Source organism: Astatotilapia calliptera, chromosome 15, assembly GCF_964374335.1.
Source record: "Astatotilapia calliptera chromosome 15, fAstCal68.1, whole genome shotgun sequence".
NCBI classification, from domain to species: Eukaryota; Metazoa; Chordata; class Actinopteri; order Cichliformes; family Cichlidae; genus Astatotilapia; species Astatotilapia calliptera.
In genome coordinates, this window is record NC_137436.1 from 18587724 (window position 1) to 18614606 (window position 26883).

Sequence of the window (26883 nt, forward strand, 5' to 3'; positions counted from 1 at the left end):
TTCCACGTGTGCATTTTCTTGATCGAATTAGACATTGTTTTGCTCCAAAAAACATGACGGTCTCAAAACACCAGCTCTGAAATCATGGCAGCTTCATCCATCTTTTGTACTGTTTATGGGAAGGATTTGTTTTTTGGAGCCAGCCTATCAAGGCCTCTTCTGGAAGAACTGCATTATTTGACTCTTTGGTGTTTGCTTCATGTAGTTTCACATTATGTATAAGAAGGCCATGCTATCAACAACATGACTACTCATTTGCTTGGTGGATGTAGACAGTAGAAAGAAAATAGTTCCTACCATGAAAGCGCTTGCCACAAGGTCACGGCTAGTGGAAGAGGAATTGCTGCTAAGTTGATGTTTTAATGTTTTATGTTGTAAATATGTTTATTTATTGATTCATTTGCTCATGTTTTTATTTTTGGTACATACCGTGAGAAAGCAGACATTTCTACAGCCGAGAAATAATCCAACCTAAAAATCTTAACTGACTAATGGTAGGGGAAAATGACTGGCCCAAACACATCTGTGATGTTATTTTCTGAAGTTTCTGAAGCAGGATTTTACAGATCCACAATAGTAAGTTTCAAAGATTTTGAGCTACTTGGGGCTAGAATTGAACTTGGACTCCTCCTCCTGCATCATCAGCCTTCCTCCAGTGCTTGTTGGGTAGATATGAGGTGATTAAGAGTATGTCAGCAGAGGGAATCTGAATCTGAGCCGGAAAAAAGCAAAACGCAACTTACCAAATTTGGCCAAGGAAGAGCAGAAAGTAAAAGGCAGGAAAGAGCACCTCCCGCTGTGCAGAGAAAAAGACAGCAAAAAGTCAGCAACATTCACACTCAAAGCAAACATCAAACATCATCAAACACACAGAATGAGACACTTTGATCTCCCTGGCTCCACAGGAAGCCAGCATCTTTAGAAAATCCTCCAAATGTAAATTAATTTACTACAGAAAGAGATCCCGAGGCGCTGGTGTGCAACTGAACATCAGACATCAGAGGGTTAAACCCAAACTCTGCAGCTCAGCCCACAGAGACACTTCAGCACTGGTAAGTAAATTTTAACCCTGAGCGATGCACGAAGGTCCCCACCAACAGCCAAACTGACATGCATGACCGAGTTTTACATTACTCCTGAGTCGATTGCAGAGCATATTGGGAATCTGTTTGTGTTAGGATCTCAGCTCATCATTACTTGTATCATAAAAAAACAGTTTTCCTCAGCAGATCTTGTTTCCAACAGAGGCCTTTCGTTTGATTGCCGAATGCTGGGTGAGAATTTAGGATGTGTAAGCAAACAGAAGATTTTTCTGCAGGCACTTAGCAAACATTTCAGTCACACCCTGAGATCAAGTTCTCTTGAGTTGGATGATGCTGTATTTCACGCCAAGAGTGCATTAATGGTTTTGCTTGTGCAACATTTGTCAGTCTGCAGTTTTCAGCTGCAAATACTCCTACACGATACATGAAACAAGCAAACATTCGTGCCAGTATCACATATTGCCAGGCAATTACTCAACATCTCTTTCTGTTCTAATCTTAGACTGTATATAAAAGATGGACAAACAACATCTGTCTGAAAAGTGATTTCACTGACATGCCTGCATTCTTTTTCATGACCAGCAGAGAGCAGCTTCTATGATCGCAAAAAGAAATTTGACTGTGAAGTCTTTAATAACACCTCACCTCAGCACTATTGATCTATGACCTTAGCAAAAGCTTCCCTGGTGAGTTTCTGGTCCCATTTTCCTAGTTTTACCCTGTAGGAACATGCAGTGTCTCTAGGTTTCTCAGTCAGTCAGTCAGTCTCGTTGCTTGTCACATCCAGTCTCAAAATTCTACAATGGTCACAACAAAGCGGGGTCAGTTTGAAAGAGAAATTGATGTTTTCTGACAAATGGTCACGGCAGAGAGGCTATAACCTTGAAGGAGAAATGTAGATCAGTCTTTGATTGCTTTGGGCTGATTCCCAGAACATTTTGATTTGATTTCATATCACACATGTTGTGAAACCAGGGTATGCTGACTCTGAAAACACCAAGTGGCATGTTTCTTCAAAACGGTGTTAAATTTACAGCACACAATGGGTCAGGTATCATCGGTCTAACATATATAACCCACCAGAGTTTGTTCCACCGCTGTTTCTGCAGTTATTGCAACCCCCACGCTCCTTCCACAAATAATAGACAATATGAAACAACATCTCATTACAAAGCCTCCCCAAAGAGGCACCTTGTCATTCTCCTCAACTTGTCAAACTCTCAAAGCTTGAAGTCAGTTTAGGAAATTTAAGATAAGCAAAAGGAAGTAAATAAGAAAATTAAATCTGGTGAGGAAAACAAAGACTGGAGTAAATAATGACAATTCGACAGTAAATAACTGAATGCGTCTTCTAACTCCCATACTGTGTGTGTGTGGTGATATTGTTTGAGATATATGCATGCACAGACAAAATTTGCTGTCGTAAAAGTTTTAATATATGTGGAAGAACTTATGCAATTTAGTTCCATGGGTTTTGAGTAGAACAGATATTGGTAATACAGGCAGACCCTTGTTTGCGTGGGCTGATTGTGCCACAATCTGCTGCTACTGCTCGAGGCACTCGGTCCTGCATATAAAAGATCAATGTTGTTTCCAGGTCTGAAAAGTGCTTAATGCCTGCATTCCTTTTAACAACCAGCAGGAGGCGACTTATGTGGTTGCAAAATGAGCTTTTTTTGAAGAGTGTCTCGCTAACCGCTGATATGTAAGCAGACGCCGATTAATTGGCATCTTATTCTTTCTACATATTAATGCTGGCATTAAGTTACATAAAGTTTGTGTCTTTATGTTATCACTGTTAGAATCTAGTTTCAGAGGCACGAATGAGATGGTTTGTACATGTGCAGAGGAGGGATAATGGATCTACTGGGCAAGGCATGCTGAAAAGATATGGATGTCAGGCAAGAGGGAAAGAGGAAGACCACAGACAAGCTGAAAGAAGAGGAAGACTCTCAGAATCTAGTTAACAATCCAGCTAAAATTATTTTGCTGAAGTCAAAATACAGCTCACATTTTATACCTTCTAAATTCATAATTACACACCTGAAGCAGACTGTGTTCTGTTTTTAGAGTCATTACTGCTGTTTGCACAAATCAGTAAGATCATGACTCTAAAACAGCTGAAAAGGGTCACAGACAACAGCATCACCCTATATCACATCGCATCCAGCATGATTTCATTCTTGACGTGCTGTCTAAACATCTGTCCTTCAGGTGAGAGTCAGACATGAGCTTATCCTCTGCTGACTGGCATGCTTGTCTTTGCCCTGTCAGGGTAGAATAGCTGGTAAATGCGAGAGCAGGACTCTGTTTCTCTCTCCTATACCTCTCCTTCACACCGAAAGACACGCCGCGGCCCCTCTGCCCCTCCAACCTGCCTCGAGGTCCTATAATCTTTTTACAATGTGTTGAAACAGAGCAATAAATCTGTTAGCTTACAATCTAATTTCCCTGGCCTTTTCCAGAAATCCTCATAAACTTTTGGCGCCCCCATTAACGGCCCTATTGAATCAGAGCGCTTAATCTGCTTCCAGGTGAGGGGTCAGAAAATGAATGCTTTGAGATCCATCACGCTGACGGGAGCAGAGAAAACTGGGCGAGGGAGCACGCTGGGGAAAAGGGCAGCGTCTCTTCCTCATAGGTCAATAGCAGCCAAGAGAGTCAGTCATTCACTTTTTCCTTCAGCACCGCTCTCATTTTCCATTTAATATGGACATCCAATTAATGTGAGCATGTCTGAGGCTGCCTGGATCCCTATGAATTATGGCCCATCATCCCCCCAGTTATGGCTCGACAACCGAGAAGAGAGGAGACAAGAGCAGAGAAGAGGAAAGGAAAGGAAAGAAAAGGAAAATTAAAGGAGAAGAGAATTGTGAGAGGAATCAGGTGATCTTACACCCTGGCTCCAAAACAGCAACATATAGGAGACAATCAAGTATGCTTAAAAAGAAAAAGGTTATTTGATCTAAAATAAGAAATGAAGCAAACAAAGACGTAAAGTGTGATTATAGGCATCAATGCTGTTGTCCAGGCTTCCAAGTAGGAAGGAAATGTGGGAGGGGCTTGTTAGTTCTTCTTATCAGGTGCCTGGGGGTCACATGATCATGTTGAGGGAGGGGGTATTCCAGAGTACCTGTAGAAGTCAACAATAAGCAAAAATACGAGGTGGAAACATGAAAAGGAAAGGAAATAAAAGTAAAGGAAATGAATGTTTAAAGAGTGGAAAGGGGAAAGAAAATGAGGAGAAGGGAAGAGAAGAAGCAAGAAGCAAGGGAAACAAATTTTGAGAGAGAAAAGACGGAGGGCATTTAAAGGAATGATCCAAAGGGAAAGTAAACAAGGAGAGAGGAGAGGAGAGGAGAGGAGAGGAGAGGAGAGCCTTACAAGAATTAGAGATAATTGATTGGTGGGACAGAAACAGCTGCTTCTGATTGGCTGCCAAGAGGAAGAACCAGATTAGTTTTAATAGTGGTGTAACAGACACCTGAGCTGTGTGTGTGTGTGTGTGTGTGTGTGTGTGTGTGTGTGTGTGTGTGTGTGTGTGTGTGTGTGTGTGTGTGTGTGTGTGTGTGTCCATCCAAACAGCATTACACCAGGGCCTGTGATATTAAACCCGGACAGCAGCACCTTATTGTCGCAGCAACAGGGATTTGTCATTGTACCTCATTATCCAATTAACACCATATGGGCCTGAGGCCAAACATACACACATACACAAGCATGCACACACACACACACACGCAATAGACTTTCACTGTATGTCTGTGTGTGTTAATGTGTGTGGGTTTCAACAAAGTTAAAATAGGAAATGTTGGAGGAAACTTTGAGCTCAGCTACTCGCTCCCAATACTTTGAGCATTCTTTCTCTTAGATTCATTACAGTGAAAGCAGACTGCTGATCATTAAGGCTGTTAGTTGTTTTAAAGATGGTTTGTTGAGGTCAAGTGTAATATAGAGTCTCTTAAAGAAAAACAAACTTGAGAGAGAAGTGGGGGAAATACCGAAACTTTATACCTCCAGTGCTCTGATGATGGCTCTGTGCTAAAAACATGTTACTTTTAAAGCTTTTTCTTCAGTTTACTTTAAAATTGGATCATATTCAAATACATCTACAGTACATATACTTCATACCTGGCATGCAGAGGGTGTAACCACAAATACAAGGTTGTTAGAAATAAAATAAAAAATACAAATTATACATTCAGACTTAACTTCAGATGTGAAAATACAGTAAACCCCTATGAGAAAATAAACCTGTCTGTCATGTTTGTGGCATTAATAGTGATAAACCTGTACTGGATTCCAGTAAATTACTGTTTGTAAAAAGATGGCATGCGTTAATGTGAGGATGACAATATTAGCGAGAAAACAAAAACATTTCGAGAAAATCACCTGATCTGGCCTTAACGGTAAGCTTTATCAAAACGGAAAGTTTTAAGTATAACAAATCTTAAAAGTAGAGAGGTTATCTGTCTCCCAACAGCCAATACAAAAGAGAAGGTACACAAATTAACAAAGCCCTGTGTATAGGCTCTGATAAAAAAAAACTGCAGGGATTTAGAGCATCACATGTCATAGACATTTATATTTAGTATGCATCTTTAGATGTTTCAGCATTATAAAATAGTAAATAGTTTTATAACAGCATTTGGGGGAAAAAAGTGTTTTCATTGGCCATGTTTGGCAAAACAGAGTATCTATGAGGTCATTATTATCATACGGAGTGTGTTTTTGCCCCATTTTGGTGATTTTAGTAACACTGAGCATTTACTCGTGTGCCACTTTAATCGATATGCCTATTCAAGTGTTCTTTAATGTGATCATCTAATCTCCATCTAATCACGAATATATGCCAATTATATTAGAGCAATGCACTGCATTTAGACATGTTAACATGGTCAAGATGACCTGCTAGAGTTGAATAGTGCATTGGAATGGGAGAAGAAAAGTTATTTAGATGACTTGAACGTGGTTGGTGCCAGATGGGCTTGGGTAATCTCCAGTGTACCTGTGTTCTTACACCTGCTCCTAGCAGGAAAATGCACCGTGGCAAAAAGCTCAGATCATCTCACACTGGTTTCTTAAGCATGACAGTGAGATAACTTTACTCATATGGTCTCTACAATCCCTTTATCTCAATCCAGTACAGCACCTTTGGGATATAGTGAAACAGGTGATTCACATCATGGATGTGCAGCTGGCAAATCTGCAGAAACTCAAGATGCAATGAAACAGTCCTGATCTATATGGATCTAAGCTAATTATGTACATTTAGGATGAAGGGAGAGCTTATGAAATGTGAAGGAAATTATTCACAGTGTAACTTTAACCTAAACGTTTCCAGTCCCACCGTGTTTATATGCATATTTGTCTCGCTTTTATAGATGCCTACATTGTGTAAAAGCAAATGTGAAGGATTATCGAAATGCCTACAGTTGGATCCAGCACTGATTGTAATAAAGCTTTAATAGTAAGCAGTGCACAGCGTATAAATACAGCTTCTCCTCACAGCAGCTTGGCACAAAGGACTCAAAGTGAACGAATTGAACCCTTGAATAGAGAAGAGAGAGAATGCATGAAAAGAAAACAAACTAATAACGAGCATATCAAAACATGGGTCATCCCAGTATTTCCCTAGATTTGGAAGCATTTCAAACTAAATGACAAAAATATGCATTTCATTAAATTCTAATATATGAGAGGAGCTCCAGACTCTCCCTGTCTCATTGTGTCTCTGCTCACAAAGAAATCTCTCTGTGATTTTGGAGCAAAATATGAGAGTTATTGCAAGGATATAGGAAGTATTCCAGTGCAGAACCCTCTAAATCCTTATGTCAGATGTTTTATTATTAAAACTCAGCCCATTCTTTGCGGTTCTCAGAGGCTCAAAGATCGAGCGGAAGAGAGAGACGGGACAGGCTGGAGTCGTTCATAATGCCAAATACAACAAACAGTCATCTTAACTGATTATCTAGAGGACAGAGTTATATGAAAATACAATCACTAAAAAATTTACATCAATGAAATACCTCGTTCTTCTTGAAGTATATTACATTTCAGAACAGTTTGGCCCTTTTTCTTCTTATTCCATCGAGCTCAGAAAGAGGCAGACAGGAAATGTGGGAAGAGCGCAGGGATGAGTTTCCTGACTTTATGGACATTCCTGAAACATTTCACCGCAAGACTACAAAATATCAAGCAGTAAAATTCCAGCAGGTTGGGTTTTATTATCTCAGTCGTAGCAAGAAGTCCCAGCTATACAAGTTAGCCCTGTAACAGAAATTTCAGATGCAATGCTACAGCTGGAAGTGTAGTCTATATATTCTTTATTATTATACAAATATCTTGTTTCCACCAGCACTGCTGTCCCCAAAGTTGGAAACAATAAAATGATTACAGGAGGGCCAACCACAAAACATTCACACATGAGTTTCAGATGGAGCCTGAAGATTGTGTTCGCCGTGATTTTCTGTTTTCTTGCAGTGGAAATAACTCCAGCTCTCATTATGTAACAGCTGGTTCTGAACCTGTCAAAATTGAGGCTGCTTCCCAGGAGAAATCAGCTGTGTCAATCGGGCACTGTGTCAGTGGAAATCAGGTCAAAGAGGTAAAGGAGGAGTTCATTCCATAGCATGAATTTTGATTTTGAGTCGATCCCACATACATTAAATGTATAGTAATCTGATCTAGTAATTGGCTGCCTCATGGTGTTAGGAAATTGCTCTTTTTATGTACTATAATTTCAACAACAATTAAAAAAATAAATCTTTCTTTACTTTATTCATGTATCATTCTTCATTATCTTTGAATGCATTATTAAATACATTTTGATATTCTGTGCAGAGTAATAAGTAATATAATAACAAAATAATTTTTATCACACATCTACTATGACAGTCTGCTGTCTCTGAGGGTCCACAGGTTTATTATTGCGTGAAGAAAAAGATGTAATGGCCAGAAACAGGAACCAAACACAGACCCTCTGATTAAGATGTTGAACAACTTTTTTATTTGTGTAGGTTTTTTTGTCCCGTCCATTTATCTTGGACATCTTCTCACTCAATGTTTTGTTGTTGATGTTGTTGTTGAAACTGAAAAAAAAAAAAACTAGATAAAAAAGCAAAAACTCTGTCGCTTCATTTACTTTGTGGTATTTTCCATCATGCTCGACAAAAACTCCAAAACTTGTGACTTTTTGGCATCAGATAGGTTTTAATAAAAAGACTTCCCTTTTCATACACTGGATAAACTCCAGACTTTAGAAAAGAGCATGTCATGCAGAACTAGTCAAAATGTAAGACGTTGTCTCAAGATGTGAGACTCGGGGACAAGGAACAAAGATGTAGTGCAGTCCCACATAAAGAGGGACATCTGGTCACCCTATGCGAGGGTGATGGTCTAAACCACTAGACTGTCAACTGAGAGACTGCAGTTTGGCTCCTGCATGACAGTTTTGTGTTTTGCACTTTGTTTTAAATCACTGAAACCATTAACAAACATCCTCAACTCTGCACACTGAAAAATGGCACTAAAGGCACTAAAGGGTGCCAAGTACATTTAAATATGATATGAAGCATCCATATATGAATATATCACAACCAGTACCGTACATCAGGACACAAATGCCAAAGAGCACCTTTGGAGTAACCATGAGACACCAGAAGCTTTAACAAAGCAGCAGTATTTTACACCCTGTGAATGAAAACAGCCCCTAACTCCCTACAGACTTTGTGGCTCTATATTCACCTGGGACATTTGCTGAAAGTGCTACAGCTGTCATTCCTCTTAGGAGGACAGTCTCATCAAAGTTATTTCTCTTTACATCTGTTTGTGGTTTAGTTTTGGTGGTTGCAGCAGCCACAGCTAAGACGAAATGCACACCTGCAGGTAGAGAAAATCTTAATGTGGTTTTAAAGCAATCAATTCTAAAGAAAAAAAAACCTCTTCTGATTCAAGTCTTACAATGAAGTTGTGTCACGTAGAGTGCATCCGAAGGTTGTAGTAAAAAGAAAAAACGGTCAGCAATGACCTGCAAGCAGTTAGGATGGTGTAACATCATTATTTTTATGCATTTTAAGTTCTGATTGTTTGTTTGGAAAAGGTGATTAAAACAAAAAAAACACACAAGGACTAAATTATTTATCTCAAAATCTGCACAGGAAGATTGCAGAAAGTGTTCTGACCTTGGAGGAATGGATAGGACTACAGCTGAGTATGTGTGTGTATGTCTGCGTGTGTTGTCAGTGTCTGCACTGCAACGTAGCTGTGTTTTTAAAGGCCTAATGTTTCCTGACATCCCACAGTTAAAGTATCATAGAGGCAGAATGATCGCCCCTGGCTAACGGGAAAAAGACTGCCTGGGGCCTTTCGCTCTGGGCAAGAGTGTGTGCATGTGTGTGTGTGTGTGTGTGTGTGTGTGTGTGTGTGTGTGTGTGTGTGTGTGTGTGTGTGTGTGTGTGTGTGTGTGTGTGTGTGTGTGTGTGTGTGTGGTGAAAAGGCCTTTCAACATGCAATATTCTCTGTGTCATCAGCTTAAACAGCTAAACAGGGTGTTCAAGGGAGAGAAGAGGAGGAAGACTGGAGGAGGGAGAGCAGAACAGGAAGGAAAGCTCTCACAGCCGACGCACAGCATTACAGTCCGGCTCTGCGTCGGACTCCTCATTTAATGAAGGAGGAAATGAAGACAAGGGATGAAGGGAGAAGAAGAAAGAGGTGGTAAAATCCTTGAGTTAAGTCGACTCTTATGATCTCATGATGCTTTCTTCTATATTTCCTCTCCACACTGCCTGCAAAGTACGCTGCAATCTCCATTAGCAGCGATGCCGAGAGAAAGAAAGAGAAACAGCTGTGTTCAACCCGTTTGTTGTCGCCATAATCAAGCAGATTTATAACTTTCAGTGGTAAATTATTCAAGTGTTTAAGGCTCAGAAGTTTGAGCAAATTGCTGCCCCCCTTCCTCCTTTCTTAAGTGCAGGAGGCAGAGTGTTAATGATGTGCACTGCCAGGCCTGAAACTACTGTGGGCCTGGACTTGAGGTTTGATCTTCTCTTTTTATCATTCTTATATTTTCCCCTTTAGTGTTTTTAAGTGCTGGGATCTTCTGCTAATGTAAAAAAAAAAAAAAGCAATTAACATTGAATCCAGCTGGTGTTATGTAAGAGATTCTTACAATGCAATTAGTGCTAAAGAATCTGCCTTTTTAATGTTTTGTCAATGTAGGTAAAAGCTGCCAGCGTGTCTAATAGATACACAAAGCAATACCTAACAGATATGTTATTAGGACAATGCTGCGGCGGTTTTTGGCCTGTAGCTGCCAGCAGTGAGAGAGGAAGGGAGGGTCAGGATACAGTAGTGTATAATGGTGTCTAGTGTGAGTCCACACAACAGATGAAGTCATTTCACACTCGTCTGTGAATGAAATGAGAGCCCGGCGATACCATCTCCCCTCGCACTCGCTCTCTGCCAGCTAAGCTTTTGATCTTCCCAAGCGGCGCTGAAATGATCTTCTGTCCGAGTTTTTTACAGCGAATCAGTGCCGGACAATTCTCTCCCTCTGTCCCCATTTTCTGTCTCGTTCTGAAAAGCCGCCGAGCCACAAGTTCAAAGCTGGAGCCCAGATGAGATGAGCACCACTCGCAAGGAATTACATTAGTGCCTGCCTGTCCCATGTGCTGGCACGCAATACATCAGAAAGAGAAGAGAATATTTCATGACTTGAAGATGGCCTCATGGTTTTGTAAAGGGCTGACAGAGTGTTATTGCAAGACCTAAATTCCTGTGGCATTAACCTGCATCTGTGTCGATTGGAGTCTGAGTGCGAGAGAGAGCAAATAACGATTTGTGCAGATGATCGGAGGGAAACATATAGATGTGATCCAAATAACTCAAGCACTAAAGGTGCAAATGACACATTTTAATTGCCTATATTTTATTCATAAACTGTATATTAAAGATGGACGCAGCCACCATGCCATTACACATTAGTTAGTTCTGTCTTGACGCCTTGAGCTCAGCAGTTTGGCTGTCGTGTAACTGATGCTTTGAATCTGCAGATATCAGGGGAAGGGTGGCCTGCACTAAGAAATCAAGGGCCATCGTATCCTCATACATAAACACTTCCCAATCACAAGGTAGACTGGCTTGCCCTAAAGCAAATCCTCCTTTCTGCCTCTCAGGTGGACCATCATTTAAAAAATGAGCATAATGTTATATTAAAGAGGATCTCTTGTGCTCATTTACACGAGTTTCTTGTTAGACTCTACTGGAGTAGTTTTGCATTATTCACATTTTAAGTTCCTTGCTTTGATGAAGCCCCTCAATTCATCTTTTGTGTAAAACAAGCTGCCTGCTCCTCACCCTTAAAGCCAGCGTGACTCTGATTGGCTGCCCCTTCTAAACGAAAGGTTGGAACAGAAAGTGGGCGGGATATTTGTGCTCACATCCAGAGCTGTGTGACCATATTAAAAATGTGCTCTCTTTGAAATTATGCAAAACCAAGAAGTCTAACTTTGGCCATCATTAATATGAGGACCCACTATTTTAACACAGACAAAAATAGGGAATATATAACAGGATATATTAAATTAGTTTTCCCATATACTTCCAAGCAGTCGGACTTCTATATTTGAAACCAGAGAAGTCATCCCCTGCCGGGTATATAAAGGAATACAGTTTTAATACAGCACCAGAGTCCAGTGGAGTTTCATGATGTAAACTGCCTCAAAATTCAAACCTCTTCCTGCATGTGTCTTTGGTGAGAGCCAGCCAGACTGACTGTCTATTACACTAGCTTGAGATTTACTTACAGAGAAATGTAACGTTCAGTCTTACTCTCTGTATGAAAGTTTATAAACAGATTTTAGAACTGTCAAATTGTTTGGATAGTCTGAATCTTTTAAATCATCTTCATATACAATTGTGGTTCCACAAATGTGGCTTACGACAGAGTAAAGTGCTTTGACAGAAAAGAGCCAAACAGGAAGTCACAACAGACATGAGACCTCAATTGTGATGCGACAGAATTTAAAGTAGCCATTATATTCAAAATACTCTATTTAGGGTAAAAGCAAACCAAAGATGTTGATAATAGCACCTCTCTGCATTACAAAACCCTGTGTCAAACTGATGGATGTTTACAGTGGGCAGTTTGAGGTATAATTTTCTAAATTATAGTTTGGCCTTTATGGTTGCTTTTCACCGCTGTCGGATTCGTTATAAGCACTCCTGCCACCTCCTCAGATCGACGTCATAATGATGGACAAAAATGACTATGCACTGGATTGTGCCATTAAATGTAGAGGTTAGTGAATCACTGTAAAAAAGTCCAAAAATACATACAAGCTGGTATGTGTCAACATGTCAAAGCAGACAAACACATTTACACCCTCATCTTTTCCTCTCACCCACACACGCATACACACACTTCCTGTATTCACATGGAGTGAAAGCAACATGCAGGGAGGGAGAGTTGAGCCATGAATCATGACTATTATCATTAGGTTAAGCACCAACCAACCCCAAAGGCAGTGAAAGCCTCTGTGGAGAAACGGCACTCTAAATGAGCCTGATTATTATTATTGTCCTCCAAATGAGAGTGATTAGTATTGATGTCTAAATGAGCACTGAGGTTATTATTGCCATGATTATTATTATCATTATTATTATTTTTATTATTATTATGGTGGTGCTGTTATGAGGAGCAGGCAGCCTCGCTCATCCTCACTTCATTCACTTTTAATTCCACAGGCTGCCTCTTTTACCGACAGCAGCAGCACCACATGGCGGCTGTGACACGCGCGCGCGTGCACACACGAAAAGAAGAAAAATCTCCTAAAAGCACGCTGAACAGTAATGCATATTTGTTTACATTCAATGCATATATGCAAACAAACTGCAGTCATAGGTAGACATGTAATATTGAGTCATGCTGACAGTCTGACATGCATATCTAAATGCAAATGCAGACCCTCAAAAGGCACACATGTGCACAAATACAGACTAAAATGAATCTGCACTAACCTGAAGGAAGGCCACGTGCGGCGATGCTTCAGTATCTGATGGAACAGATGGTTGCAATTGCTTTTGTTCCCTGTAACAAAATAAATAAATTATCATTGCATGTGGACAGATTACAGATCGAAGGAGCCAGCTGAAAGGAGAGTCCCGTATGTTAATTCAGTTAACGTGATCGACGTGAGGGGCCCATCATCCCTACCATGTTGTTTTTGGAGCTAATCGTTGCTGCTATTCTGTAAGTAAATATGGCTGCTGTGGTCGGTTTCAGTACTTTCAATACACTGTTGTGCTGTACTGTTACTAAAACATTACAATGATCGGCACAGTCGTTCAGATTTAGATTTTTTCTTTCTCTTAAAGATCCAGAGGATGTTTGGTGTTGATAGCAGGCTTCAGGTTTAAAATTTGTCAATGTGTGTGTGTGTGTGTGTGTGTGTGTGTGTGTGTGTGTGTGTGTGTGTGTGTGTGTGTGTGTGTGTGTGTCAGGAAGGCTGTCAGATCACTTTGCTGATTGGCCAATGTGACAGGCATTAAAAAGAGCCGTGGGAAGGTAAAAGGAGGAGGCGGGCTGCTCAGCTGTCAATCACTGCCAGTCACCAGTACAGCTCAGCTCGCAAAGTGTCACCTGGGCCTACACACACAAATGCGTGCACAGACACACAACCTTTTAAAGCCCACATGTACTGACATAATCCATAAATCTCTGTGCATATATTCCCAAACACACAAAAGCACATTCACATGAGAAAAAAAACAACAACTTTGCACTGCTTTGCACACGTTTTGATTGGCTCTATCATGTACACACACACACGTGCACGTATAGTCGTCATTCTTAACACAGGCAGGCATTCAGTTTGACAGAGTAATTATGACGTCCCACTCTGGTGCAGCCCTGGGCTGAAAGGTGAGAGTTATCGATCCCACACAGGAGGAAATTTATCAATGTCCAACCGCTCAGGTCTGACAGGAACCCAATCCACTTAGAGCGCAACGTTCAAACTGTTCAGGTCTGCTCAAAAAACACACCTCTGCCCACCTCAGTGGAGGGGCAGCCAGCCAGGATGAAGGTCCCCTTATGGGTTAGAGGGTGACATCTGATCACTAAAGTGGGTTTTTTTCTCCCGCTGCTTAATCTTTTTCTTCTGGCAGTTAACAAATTGAAAATAATCCTGAATGACTTAGAAAATATTCCAAGTCAAACGTGATATTTTCCATTGAGATCTGGGAAATTTAAATAAAATTTGAGAAGAAATAGCATACAATCCTGTTTACTTTGGGTGGATTGAGTGCATGCTTCTGTTAGAAACTGCAGTGGAAAGTGTCAGAAATACTCCAAATATTTTGTTAAAGTGGCTTACAAAGACCTTATGGATATGCATTTAGCAGTTGTGTACTGTGTCTTCAAAATAAAAGTCTTTCTAGACCTTCTAACTTTCTTACACTGTTTGAAGGGTAGTCAGGTAGTCAGCTACGTGAAATTAAACAAGTAGTTTAACTACATTTAGCATTATCATGCAAGAGCTTCAGTTCCATTGGTATTTGTGTAGGAATTTAATTAGTTTAGTTACTCTTTTGTAGTTAATTGCTGAAACTACAAACAGCTTTCCACTATGAAAGGAAAAGGATGATTCCTACTTCTTCCTACTTCTACTTGTAGGGTAGTGAGATATATAGGCTATGGTATTTTGGGAGAGTTTTATAAAGTACTTCTAAAAGAGCTCTTTTCACAGTAACCTCAAATAAACCTTTTTTAAGTTGTGTGAGTCTACATTTTATTATTTCCATATCACATGTACATTTTCAGGTTTATCTTTCTTCCCAGGCTATTTTTCTTAAGTAATATTTGTTTGTCATCTAGGTCTTTTCCTGCGATTAGCATGTTGTAAGTGTCCCACCATACTGCAGCTTTTTGGCATTTTTTAGTATTTGCTAGGAGGCAAAATTCATGAAGACTCACCTTCCTGCAATACCAAGCCAATGAAGAGCCATGAATTGCTTTCCCCTCCAGTTGTGCACTGTCTTGAGAGTTAATTTTATTGCTTTAGATTTTGGGGGGCTATTCCTGCTGTGTTATTTACCCACGTATCATCATCTTATTTTTTAGCTTAGTTTTCAGTGAGCACCTTACATTTAACTTGTAACATTCGTATCACAAGAAATGAATTGTTTTGAAATAAAGGTTAAGTGAAAGCTGCCTCGATCACATTGAGCGCCACTGTTTTAATTGAATGAATATGAGATCATTTGTTTCCTCTTACTATGCTGCCCGCAGTCTGAGCTCTGGGTCTGTTGTGTCTTGTGTTGCAATAAAAGCTTGTCTCAAAATATTTAGACTGCTTTCAGAAACTCCCTGAACTCTCATGTCGGTTGGAGTCAAGAACGTTTATCTTTGACTGACAGATGAAGGCATTAGACCCTGACTTGCAGCAGCTTGAGAAGATTTTTATCAAGATTGTAACTACATACTGGATTCCTCGCCACAGGAAGTCTCACTAATATTTTATTACTAAGACTGTAAAACATGGAACCACAGAACAAATGTAAGATGCAAGATCCAGGTTATTTAATGATGATGCCCCCAAAGGTTTTAAGACAACAACCCAATGCAAAAAAATAATTCAGCTTACTTTGTCCAAAACTAACAAATGACAAATGAACACATAAAAGAAAATATAATTACAAATCAAATAAAAGCATTATTAGGATTTTTTATTTTGCATTATTAAAACCACAATGGACAAGACCAGGGCACAGAAAAGAGAAAAAGAAACAAAGGGAAGTTGGGGAGAAAGTTAACAGAAAGAGAGTTATGAGAGTAATGTTATGTTATGTTTCGAAAACATTTACACACCTGGTTTATCATATTCTTTCAGGCAGATTTCCCAGTTTGTGAAATGTCTTCAGGTATCTTCATATTGGTGTTTAAGTCTGGTCTTTGGCTCAGGAACAAACAGAAATGTAGCTGTTTGTGTTAGCGTCATGCCCATACATGCTAAAAAGCATCCCGTAACATGATGCTACCACCCTCATGCTTCACTATAGCAACCTTACAGTTTGGAGCAGATTGGTAACCTATCCAAAAAGTGCACTATATCTCTCACCATTTAACAGCCCTGTAATGCTCTATGGAAAATTGGGACTTTAACACATAATCCACTAGAAAACCTTGAAAATAATCACAGTTAATGTCTGTTTTTAGTAGTAATTACAAATCTATGATACACAGATACATCTGGCTTGGTTATTTTTGTTTTATGTGCAGTATACATGCAGATAAGACAAACTATATTTTCAAACCACATCAGAAAGGAATCAAGATGGGCTATTTATTTCCTTGAAACCATTTTAGCAATTTTCTGGATAATAAAGAAGCAGATTGTTCCCTCCATTTATAGTCGTTCGGTCAATATTTCTGTCAGAAGACTGCTTTCAAAATGAGATTGTCACGAGAAAGGCCCATTGACTAAAAAAATCGTAGTGAAAAGTATATCCATTAGAGAAATATGTGTGTGTAATTGTGTGTTTTAAAGTTTTGATCTTGCACACTACGATGAAAACTTGTGTGTGTATGTGTGTGTCCATGTGTGTTATTTGTCTTTTCACTCATTGACTCAACCGTCATAGCTGCAGAGAACCTGTGGACATCTGCCCGAAGCCTGAGGTGATGTCCAGGCCTTCATTTTTCTCAGACAATGAGTGGAATCATTTCCCCTCGCCCAGACCTCTCCATCATTATTGACATAGAATTATTGATCAAGACCTCAGCCGGTAAATTACAACCTATTAGTCAAACCCTTTTGCCCAGATCTGAAAAAAACAAAGAGCAAGCGGGTTGATTGAGTGAGATTATGGAGAAGTTTGATGGTCTGCAAGCCAGTTTATACTGCTGACTGGTGTAATATATTCTGGATATTCCTGTTTAGGAGATTTATTTGTTGAATGCAGATTAACCAGCAGACAAATACAAACTGGCCGGGCCATTCCTCAAGGTGCTGCTGCCGCTGAATCAAAATTAGTTCAAGGAAGCCGAGGTTCCAGGTGAAATCTACAACACTAAAGTTAGAGAGCACACCAGCCTCACTTAATTTTTTTCTTCTTCTTCTTCTTTTTTTTTTTTGATGTTTTGCCTCAGGCCAATTCTACTAAAGAGAAGTAATTTGGCTTATCTTATCCCAGAGACCTAGCAGCTGCTTTTTATTCTTTTTTGTGAGGTCTTTTTTCTCATTTAGTCCAACAAAGATTGTCCTCATAGATTGACCTTCTCTGTGCCTGCAGGCCGTTGCCCTCATGCCAGTAACTAGATAACACACTCTATCAGAGATTTGAGAAAATCATTGGGAAAGCAGTGGGGCTGATAGTGGCATCAATCCTAACCTGACACCAGGCTGGGTCAACCATTTATCTCTCCACACCGCCTCTGGTCACAACAGCGGCCATCTTGCTCTGCTACATCCTTCTTTAATAACCTTGGCCATGTCTCTTTACAGACTGAGAGGATAAGGCGTAGCGGCACTCCTAGTGCCTTGTCTGATCGCCGCCGCTTTGTTTGCATTTAAAACCGCCGAAAATCACATTCAAACGAATTCACCGTGTACATTTCAGATCGACAAGATTCTCCAGTACAAGCGCTCCAACGAGTAGACAAGCAAACACGCGCGCGCACGCACAAGAAAGACGCATCTAACAAGAGGGCCAAAGCTCACAAACTCGTTAGCATAGCAGTTAATGGTGACTCCGCTGTCATTAATTCCCCACGGTGTTTGACTTAAATGCTTCTATATTGGTGAAGTGAGCGCTTCCCAGAGGCCTCCTAGAGCTGAGATCATTGTTTTTCACTTATTAACAATGAACTTATGATCAGAGCGCCACAAGGCTCCTAAAAATGCCCCATAGGATCATTACAGTCCCTGTGTGTGTACCTATGTGTGTGTGTGTTTGATACCAATGAGGCCGGCAGAGCAGCAGTGTGTCCGAGGCTCATCTCGGTGCTCTGTGGCGCAGCCAGGATGAGTGGGGAGGTTAAATGGGGCGTCATCAATCTCAATGAAGTGCAATTATTTTCTCACTTATTAATCATTGCCGGCTAATAGCTAGTGGCAAAGCGGAGCCAACCATTTGTCAAACTTAGCAGATTTCTGTAATTTTGTTTCCCCGTTTCCCTCTAATGTTTGTGTAGACTTTGGCAGATATCTATGGAGGGCTGCAATAAGTCTGTGCCTCCAAGTATCTATCTCCTACCTGCACTGCAGAACTAACCAAACTTCTCGCTGTTTCTCCATGTGAGTGATTCTCTCTATTTCAGAGCTGAGTGACTATTTCATGGTCTGTGGCAGAGCAGAATGAAAAGCTTTATTTGCAGGGCGCAGCGCGGACACCCTATTGATGGTTAACTACACTCTCATCCTTACAAACTTCACTCATTACGCCACACTGTATGTTGTTTGATTCTTGTTCCACTATAATATATGAACGTATTTACACTTAATTAGATGTTGCATGCATTCTGAAACATTTTCCATGCTGAGAAATAGCACAGCCCTATGGCAATCACAAATGTAACTTGACATTTATAAGAAAGGTCATTATGTGCATTTTTATCTGGCAACTCCTAATTTAAGAGTGACTTAATACTAGGTTGAAAACATTGTTTTACTGCACTCTCTGGTTGCACCTCTGACTATATCTACTGATGTCACAGCATACTGACACACCCCTAAAGTGCTTTTGCATCCCTGCACAGAATCAAGAAGCTGCTTTAATCATTGCATTATGATTGGTTATATAACCAGGACTTGCCCAACAAGTACTCCAACTCAAGTTTTTGAAACAACATTGAGTGCCACACGTTACCAAAGGTGCAGGCTCAAAACTGATTAGGTTTTTGACAAGATTTTGGTTTTATTGAATATATTTACAACCTTTTACATCCCTGTATCCTGAAACATGTTAAAGAGCCCCGAATACCTCATTTCCATCAACAGGAGCTGGTCCTTATGCTGATACTGGTGCTGGCCAGCTCTGTCTTTTAAGAATCAGCCAAAATTTTGAGAAGACGGATAGAAAATAATGAAAGCAAACAGAATCGAATGGGTTCCATTTGATAGATAGATAGATAGATAGATAGATAGATAGATAGATAGATAGATAGATAGATAGATAGATAGATAGATAGATAGATAGATAGATAGATAGATAGATAGATAGATAGATAGATAGATAGATAGATAGATAGATAGATAGATAGATAGATAGATAGATAGATAGATAGATAGATAGATAGATAGATCTGCATCCACCCATAACTGAATTATTGCAATGTTTTTCCCATAACTACTGGATGGACACCAACACTGACGAAAAAAAAAGCACAAGTTTCCCAGGTTCCAGCTTTCACCCTTAATAATCACTGTATATTGTACATGTTATTATTTATATATTAGGAGCTTCCCATTTTCTGTGCGAAGGTGGTGTTGGACTGGCTCTCACCAAACAGCAGAAAGACGATGTCATCTTAGTGTAACATGTAAGAGCTTAAGAGAAACATATTTCACTCCAGAGCTCATAGAAGGCAAAATAAAGCCAAAAGCAAGAACATCTTCACAAGACAGCGTTATTCTGTTTGCTGATAAAGCCAAATGCTGTAAAGTGATAAGATGTTTGTGGGTCTTCAAGTAGCCATAAAATCCTTTTTAAAAGCTCTTAAAGGGAAACTTTCTCTTCAGCTTGACTCAAGTCAAATATATTATATAAAATATAGGCTATAAGTCAACTACTTCACTTCTCAGTAGTTAAAGGCCTTTAAAATCTAATCAATCAACTTCACTTTGCCTTAGATGAAAATACACTTTTGTAGGATTATTTCTGGTGAGAGCTTCGTGTATTTATATTTTTGGTCTGTCACTTCTCACAGATCTAAGGTGGGAATGGTTGTGTTGGAAACACGTGATGTCACATGTTTTCTTAAGCCAATCAGAATTTAACCGTATAGCAAAAAATGAAATTGGTATATGATGACAGCTGCAGGGCTTGTTGTATTGTGTTGCCAGGGAAACCCTACTGTCTGTCACAGCTGAGTGGATAACACAAATGTTTCTTTGAAGGACATATTGCAACTCTTAACTATTAACATTTACTAAGTTGTGTTTATTGATTCAAGAAATTACATTTTAAACAGATAACAAGACTTCAAACCAAATTTTATCAGATAAATTAAGCTAATTCAGAGGTACCTAGAATATCCATGTGATAAAAGGCATAATGTCAATTTACTCCCAGCAAATTCTAATTTTGGATAACTAAATAACTTGAGTACTTTGACTTTGATCTCTCTACATTTCAATGAATCTTCCTGGTTAAATAAAGGTAATAAAGGTGAGACAGGGTATAAAATCAGCTGTCTCAAATGTTGTTTAATGGTAAGTTACTCATCATCCTTTTTACAAACTATATAATACATGATTGAAGACTACAGGCAATATGGAAAAAGCAATTACCTTCACCAGTGTGAGCTAAAAATTCTTTATGAATGTGTAATAATTAGTTTTAATTCTTTCATATGATAGGAGACATTTAGCATAGTGGCACATTACATTAGCTCTATGTTGAAGATAGGTCCTACAGAAATTATTGCATTGTATGACTGCTGGGTATCAAGTCCTTTTCCAGAATGGACTTGCTAATTTCAGCTTAGTTGTCATTGTTTAGAAAAAAGCATACGTAGTTTTTCTTTTGCAGTGTTTTTTTGCTATTTTAGTCTATTTTTTTTATTAATGAGATAAAGGCTGACATCTATCTGCAAGCGTTTGTTTTATGTTTTATTAGACAACATGTACTTAAAGTTATCAGTGAAGTATGTAGCTTTATGTGAATTCATCGGTAGGAGGTGGAAGAGGTATACAAACAAGAACTAATTCAATAAAAAATACATTTTCACTGCATTCAATTGTGTGTAATTTGCCTCAGTGATGTAACCTCGACATTCATTCCATTTGATTCCAGTGTGACTGAGAGACGCGGTGATGGATAAATGGCTGGTGTGATCTGTAATTCGCCCCCAGCTAAACGATGAAGAGCAGACAGATGTGTTTAAAGAAATCACACAGCCCCGTGGATGTGTTTGGTTTGGCAGCATTGTCACTAAAACCCTGCTGAGTGAAACTTCAACCACGGTCAATGTGAGACATCTAGTGGCAGAAAAGGAAAAGTACACTTTTTTGGTTTGTTTTTGTTTGTTTTTTTGTTTACCGTCATTTAAACAGACTCTTCCCTGAAGACTAACAATGTAATGTAACCTGTTTGCCCTGAGCAGCAGAGAGCTCGGTGCCTTTTCTGGCGGTATTTAATTAGTCACAGCAGCTCTAAAAGTTATAATAGCAGAATTTGTATTGTTTTAAATGCAGAAATGTTGCCGTCAATTGACAGTCAAAGTGTGTAATTGTAAAACTACAATTACTGTTCCTTTCTGGACTTTTTTTCCTGTCATTTATGGTGTGCTAAAGCTACAACAGCCTATAGGCAAAACAAGAGCACAATGGCAAAAAAAAAAAAAAAAAAAAGGATTCACTGCGGCTCTTTCCCCTTATCTTCTTTTACTTTTCGTAACAGCACTGAATATTTCCACTGGGAGCCTTTTTCATGTCTGCCTTCACTCCTCTAATAATATCCTTGTTATGGTGCTACATTTGCCCCTTCTTCAGTGATAAAATGTTAAAATAAAAATCATTAAAGCTCAGTGATTTAGGACTCGTCTCACCTTGAAATAGCCCTGCAGGAAATTCATGTGTTCAAATAAAGTGTAGACGAATTTCACCCAAGATAAGTATGCTCTTTCCTTTTTTAAAAGCAATGGCTATGTTTTGTGTATTTGTTAACCCTTTGTCACATACGTATAAATACTGTATGTTCATATTTGTACCTCGTGTTCTGACAAACAAATTTTGTTTGGGGTCATCATTGATTTCAGCATCTTATTCAACTTCTTTCAGCTGCTGCCTTCAGGAGTTACCACAGTTATCATCTCCCTCCATTTCACTCTATCACTACCAACCCTTTCGTGTCACACCAACCCTCCATCCAAGGTATTTAAAATCATCCTCCTTCACCTTACCTTACATCTTGACTGCTACACTTGTCTCCCTCTCATTCACACACATGTAATCTGTCTTGCTTCTCCTGATTTTCATTCCTCTTCTCTTCAAAACATACCTCCAACTCTCTAGGATCTCTTCCACCTACTTCTTACAGGTTATAAGACATAATAGTCCACAGAGACTCCTGCTTACTTCATCTGTCAACATAACATAAGTCTTTCTTGACTAATTTAGTACTGAAAAAATAATGCACTTTCTCTTTCTAGAGGTCATAAATATCTGCTATATATTTGTTAATAAAGAATAAAAAATATTTTATGGCACAAGTATAAAATGCAGACTATTCATATGTATTCACATGTACTGTAATATCAAGTGCTTACCACAAGAGGGCCTCCTTGAAACATAAATGGATGACACTTCCACGTCTGAACAGCAGACCACCCACCCGGATAGTTTCATTGTAGACTAATTCAATCACTACTAATAATAGTCACTTCTAGCGTTTGTCCAGAGGAATTACAAAGTCACGTGGTCATGTGCTCAGACTTTTACCTGTTTCACAGCCACTTTTTCACCGTGGGGCCTAATCCATGTGGGTCAGAAGATTAATGTGCAAAACCGACGCAATTAGTTTGCAGGATTATGAAATACTTCCAACTCACAGCTCCGACAAAAACAATGTAGTCATTACGGAGATTGGTGTCCTAAATGGGTGTTTTTGTTCTAGATTGCGATCTCTAATTCCCCATGTTCATCATTTTCGGGAAAAGCTGATAAATTAATCACCTATTCATTTTTACCTTCGCTCCAGATGACTCACAGAGACGTTTGGGCGGTTTTGTTTGTTTTTTGTTTTTTGTTTTTCGAAGGGACTCCTCCCTTTCTGAAGTACACAACTCCACATATGGTCATCGTGTCCCCGCCCCACTAACCCAGGCTCCGAGTATCGTCTCTCCGCCCAGAGCGTGAGTCTGGCCTCGAAGATAACAGTGGAAACTGGGCAGGGTCTGTCTACACATGAAGGCACCTTGACTGCGTGCGCGGTGTGCTTTCTCTTTTCAGCGCTGAGAAGACGTTGCGCTGATCGGAGGATTTAAAGTGAGCTTAAGTTGGACTCGGTGTGACATTTGTGGATCCCGTGGGCGTTGCTGCACTAACAGTGGCTGTGTTGCTCAACTTTGAGAAGTATGTGAATTTGTTACGACGGCTGAGACGGAATGCGCGGATTTGGTGGCTTTTCCTCCTGTGTTTTCTCTTCGGATATCGTCGTGACTTCGGTCCACCTGCAGCCCCTATTCGCGTGTTTTGCAAGCGTGCAATCAATGGCAGTCATGCAGCATGATGTGAAGCTGCACCTCTGCTCCTAACAGACTGTTTACCTGTGTGGAAGGAGCAGAGTTGCACGTCGTGCCTTTGCAGAGGCTCCATGGGTAACCGCCGTGCGTAACGCTGGCTCTCCATGGAGGACTGGTGGAGAAGCCACTCATCGAAATCCCCACTTTAAAAAGACACTTGAAGAAAGATGAATCAAGACCAGGACGGGATCTCTTTAGCGGTACCTTCCTTTGGTGCTGGCCCCGGCAGAGAGAACCTCAGCGGGGAAAATACAAGCGTCAACAGCAGTGGTGGTGGTGGTGCCTGTGGAATCCCCGCAGCCGGGACTTTTTGGCATGATTCCGGGGCTGGAGGTGGGGGACTTAGCCCGATCTCCGGGAGCTGCCCTTTGGACACCGGAGGGTTGCTGTCCACCGGAAAGTCTTGCAAAAGCAGGCCGGTGACAGTGGCCTATGTGGTGAACGGAGAGGCCAGCCAACAGAATAATCATGAGAGCATGGCCCTGCAGTGTCTGAAGGACGCTTGCGAGTCTGTGGGCAGCAAGCTAGAGACAGTGAACTTTGGTAAACTGGATTTCGGGGAGACCGCCGTGCTGGACAGGTTCTACAACGCAGGTGAGTCAAGTGAAGAAAGGCTTATAAATCTTTCCACATCCACCCACAACAAGCTTCCCAAACCGCCCTCAGCAAGTGAGAAGACAAACATTTTATAAAAGTGATTATTACGTGATTATTAGATGAGGTCATTTTTAGCCTTAACGGCAGCCTGTTAGGATTTTAGATCAATCCTCTAAATTGATTTTTTCGGCTTAATCTTTGCTCTCCATTATAATGATTAAGCCACAGTGGACCTCACTAAAGCTCAGTGACCCAGGAATGGCATTTAATTCATGAAAGAGTAGCACAAGAACCTCTCCCCTAAATTCCTTTCAGGGGCTCGAAAATCACGTTTACTGCATCACCTCTGTTGTTGGAAACTGTGCCTGCAGGACAGGTTGCTCTGGACTCCTTAAATACATCCCATTGCTCTGCATGTCATGGCTTGATGTTGCTTCCTTTAGATCACAGTGGTATGTATACTTAAATGAACAAAGCTGGAACTCATTGAACAATAGTTGCTGAGAAGTTGTATCATTTGCTCCACTAATGTGGGGATTATTGCTAGAGTTCCCCCTCCTATGGCTAGTTTCCCCTCTTCCATTGTGGGGTTCGGCATTGTGCTTCAGTGTCACAGTTTGAGCCACAAGCCTGGTCTTTCCACTGGAATCTGCTAACTTGAATCCCTTGATAGAAAGCACTTTCCATCTCTAATTCATGTTGTATATGTAGCAGTTGGCTCTAAATACTACTGAAAAGGTTTGGTTAAGTCATGAAAAACAAAACTATAATGCACATGGCTGATCTCTCTGTTTGAGAGCCAGAAACAGCAGCCAGTGTTTGCATTTCATTAAGATTGTATCAGTACGTGTTCAGCAGATATTGTAAATATAAAACAGTGTGACACATCAAAGCCTTTCAAACAGTGGCATCTCTGCAAATGATGCTAATTTTGTTTTGGGTTTTTCTTTTTTCTTTTTGAGGGGGGTTACTGTCAAACTCTGGTAGCCTAAAGACACAATCATTGCTTGACTCGTTATTAATATAGTAAAAAGAGTTTACCTGACAGGAGCTATAAAAAGATCAACATATATAAAAGTCAATATGCAGTATGCAGGTTTTTTTCCTTATTATAAAAGACCTAGAAAATTCCTAAAAGAAAATATCTGTTTTATTAATGGTAATTGCATCAGTGTTAACAGTAACAAAACTAAGATTAAGTCACTGGGTAAAAAAACGATATTTTTTTAAAACAAAAGCATCAATTCTAAGGTCACAGTGGTTAGAAGTCACTAATTAAAGGTCCATCTATTTTCTTAACCACTCATCCAGCTAAGCTCACAGGGAGCTGGAGCCAATCCTGGCTGACATTTGGTGAGAGGCGGGTAACTGGCCAGGTCACAATTCCACTCCCATTTGTACTTAAATCCACACCTATGACCAGTTTAGACCCAACAAGTTCCCAACCAGTTCAACCCAACAATAATATGTTTGCACTGTAGAAGGACACGCCAAGCTAAGGGAGAGTGTGTTAAACGATGCACTACCCAGCCGCCTCACAAATCTTAGCAACAACTGTCAAAAAGTAATGAAAATCAGGACACAAGGTCAGCAACCCCACCAAGGTGCTTATGAACATATTATAATTGTGCAAAATTTAGAGTTAAAATGTAACAAATTCTTAATATTATGCAAAAAGTAGCATAGAAAAAGTATATTTAATAACATTTTTATCCAACTATAGCAATGTAGTGATTATAAACTGATATAGATAGAGCTGAATTAACCATATTTAGTTGCAGTAACAGCACTTATATTGCCAACATCAGAGCCTACTAGTGAAGGCAGACAGGTGTATTGTTTGTTCCATGCTCGACATGCTTCTTGCTTCTCATATTATTGGCTGTACAAACACATCATGTTCCCAGTGTTTTGTTTGGTCTTTTTCCTCTGAGCTACCGTGGAATTTTCTCATAATACACAGGGGAGGGCTGTGGCATTTTCCCAGACACACATTGCTATATCTGTTCACTCACACACCACTTCTTCATTATCCTCCTGCAGATGAAAGACCGGAAACAAAAAACTTGAGTGAGCTTGTTGGTTTCTGTCATTTGTCTGCTTCTGATACAATGAAAAGCTGTTCCTGACTGTCCTTACATGTCCTCCCCGCATGATGCTGTGGACAAAGAGGGTATTTGGTTGAAAGATGGCAGAGTCTGATTGTGAAACCCTCAGGACATGAAACACAGGAAGTGTAGATGCAAAAGTTTGGCAACAGTGATAGCTAACCGTATCTTATCACTGGGAATTTTGGTCACTACAGCCCAGTTATTCATGGAGTCAGAATTCAGATTTGAAGTCAGATTTGTGTAGCTGTGCCTATCTTACTCACACCACTGATCACATGATATTAACCAACATAAGTGGGGGGAGGAAAAAAAAACATGAGTAAGATGTGAATAGATTACATATGTACCTATCAGTGTTTTCAAAATTCAGATACTTACTGTATGTGTGGAATTTGTCACGGAACTATACGAGATTATAGTGGTCCTTGTTCTGCTCTGCATCCGCAGTAAATTTCACAGCAGATCTCCAAAGCAGAGCAAGGCCATTTGCAGTACAAGAGAGTGGAGTTGGAGTGCATCCAACTGTGTGACAGAAGCCTCTCTGGAGAAGCAACTAATTAATATTGAGTTCAACCTGGCCAGTGAGCCAGTCTGTAGGTAAAACACAGGAGGGAAGGGCCAAGGTTGGTTTGCCAGCAGTGATCGGACTTTTAAAATAATAGAGAGC

The 26883-nt window shown here is 40.0% G+C and overlaps 1 protein-coding gene and 1 long non-coding RNA gene across 2 annotated transcripts in view; one reads left to right on the plus strand and one right to left on the minus strand.

Annotated features, from left to right (window-relative positions):
• Positions 1 to 357: 357 nt before the first annotated feature.
• LOC145420373 (uncharacterized) lies at positions 358 to 22987 on the minus strand. The gene is made up of 4 exons (XR_013901678.1): positions 22534 to 22987; positions 13062 to 13131; positions 744 to 796; positions 358 to 658 (listed from the first exon to the last, which is right to left on the minus strand). It is a non-coding gene; the product is annotated as an uncharacterized LOC145420373 (long non-coding RNA).
• A 163-nt stretch (positions 22988 to 23150) lies between these two features.
• Positions 23151 to 26883, plus strand: part of map3k5 (mitogen-activated protein kinase kinase kinase 5) — an 87921-nt gene continuing 84188 nt past the window's right edge. Inside the window, exon 1 of the mRNA XM_026143641.2 lies at positions 23151 to 24102. Coding sequence (XP_025999426.1) covers positions 23676 to 24102 — 427 coding nt within the window. The 5' untranslated portion in view covers positions 23151 to 23675. The remainder of the gene's footprint in view (positions 24103 to 26883) is intronic.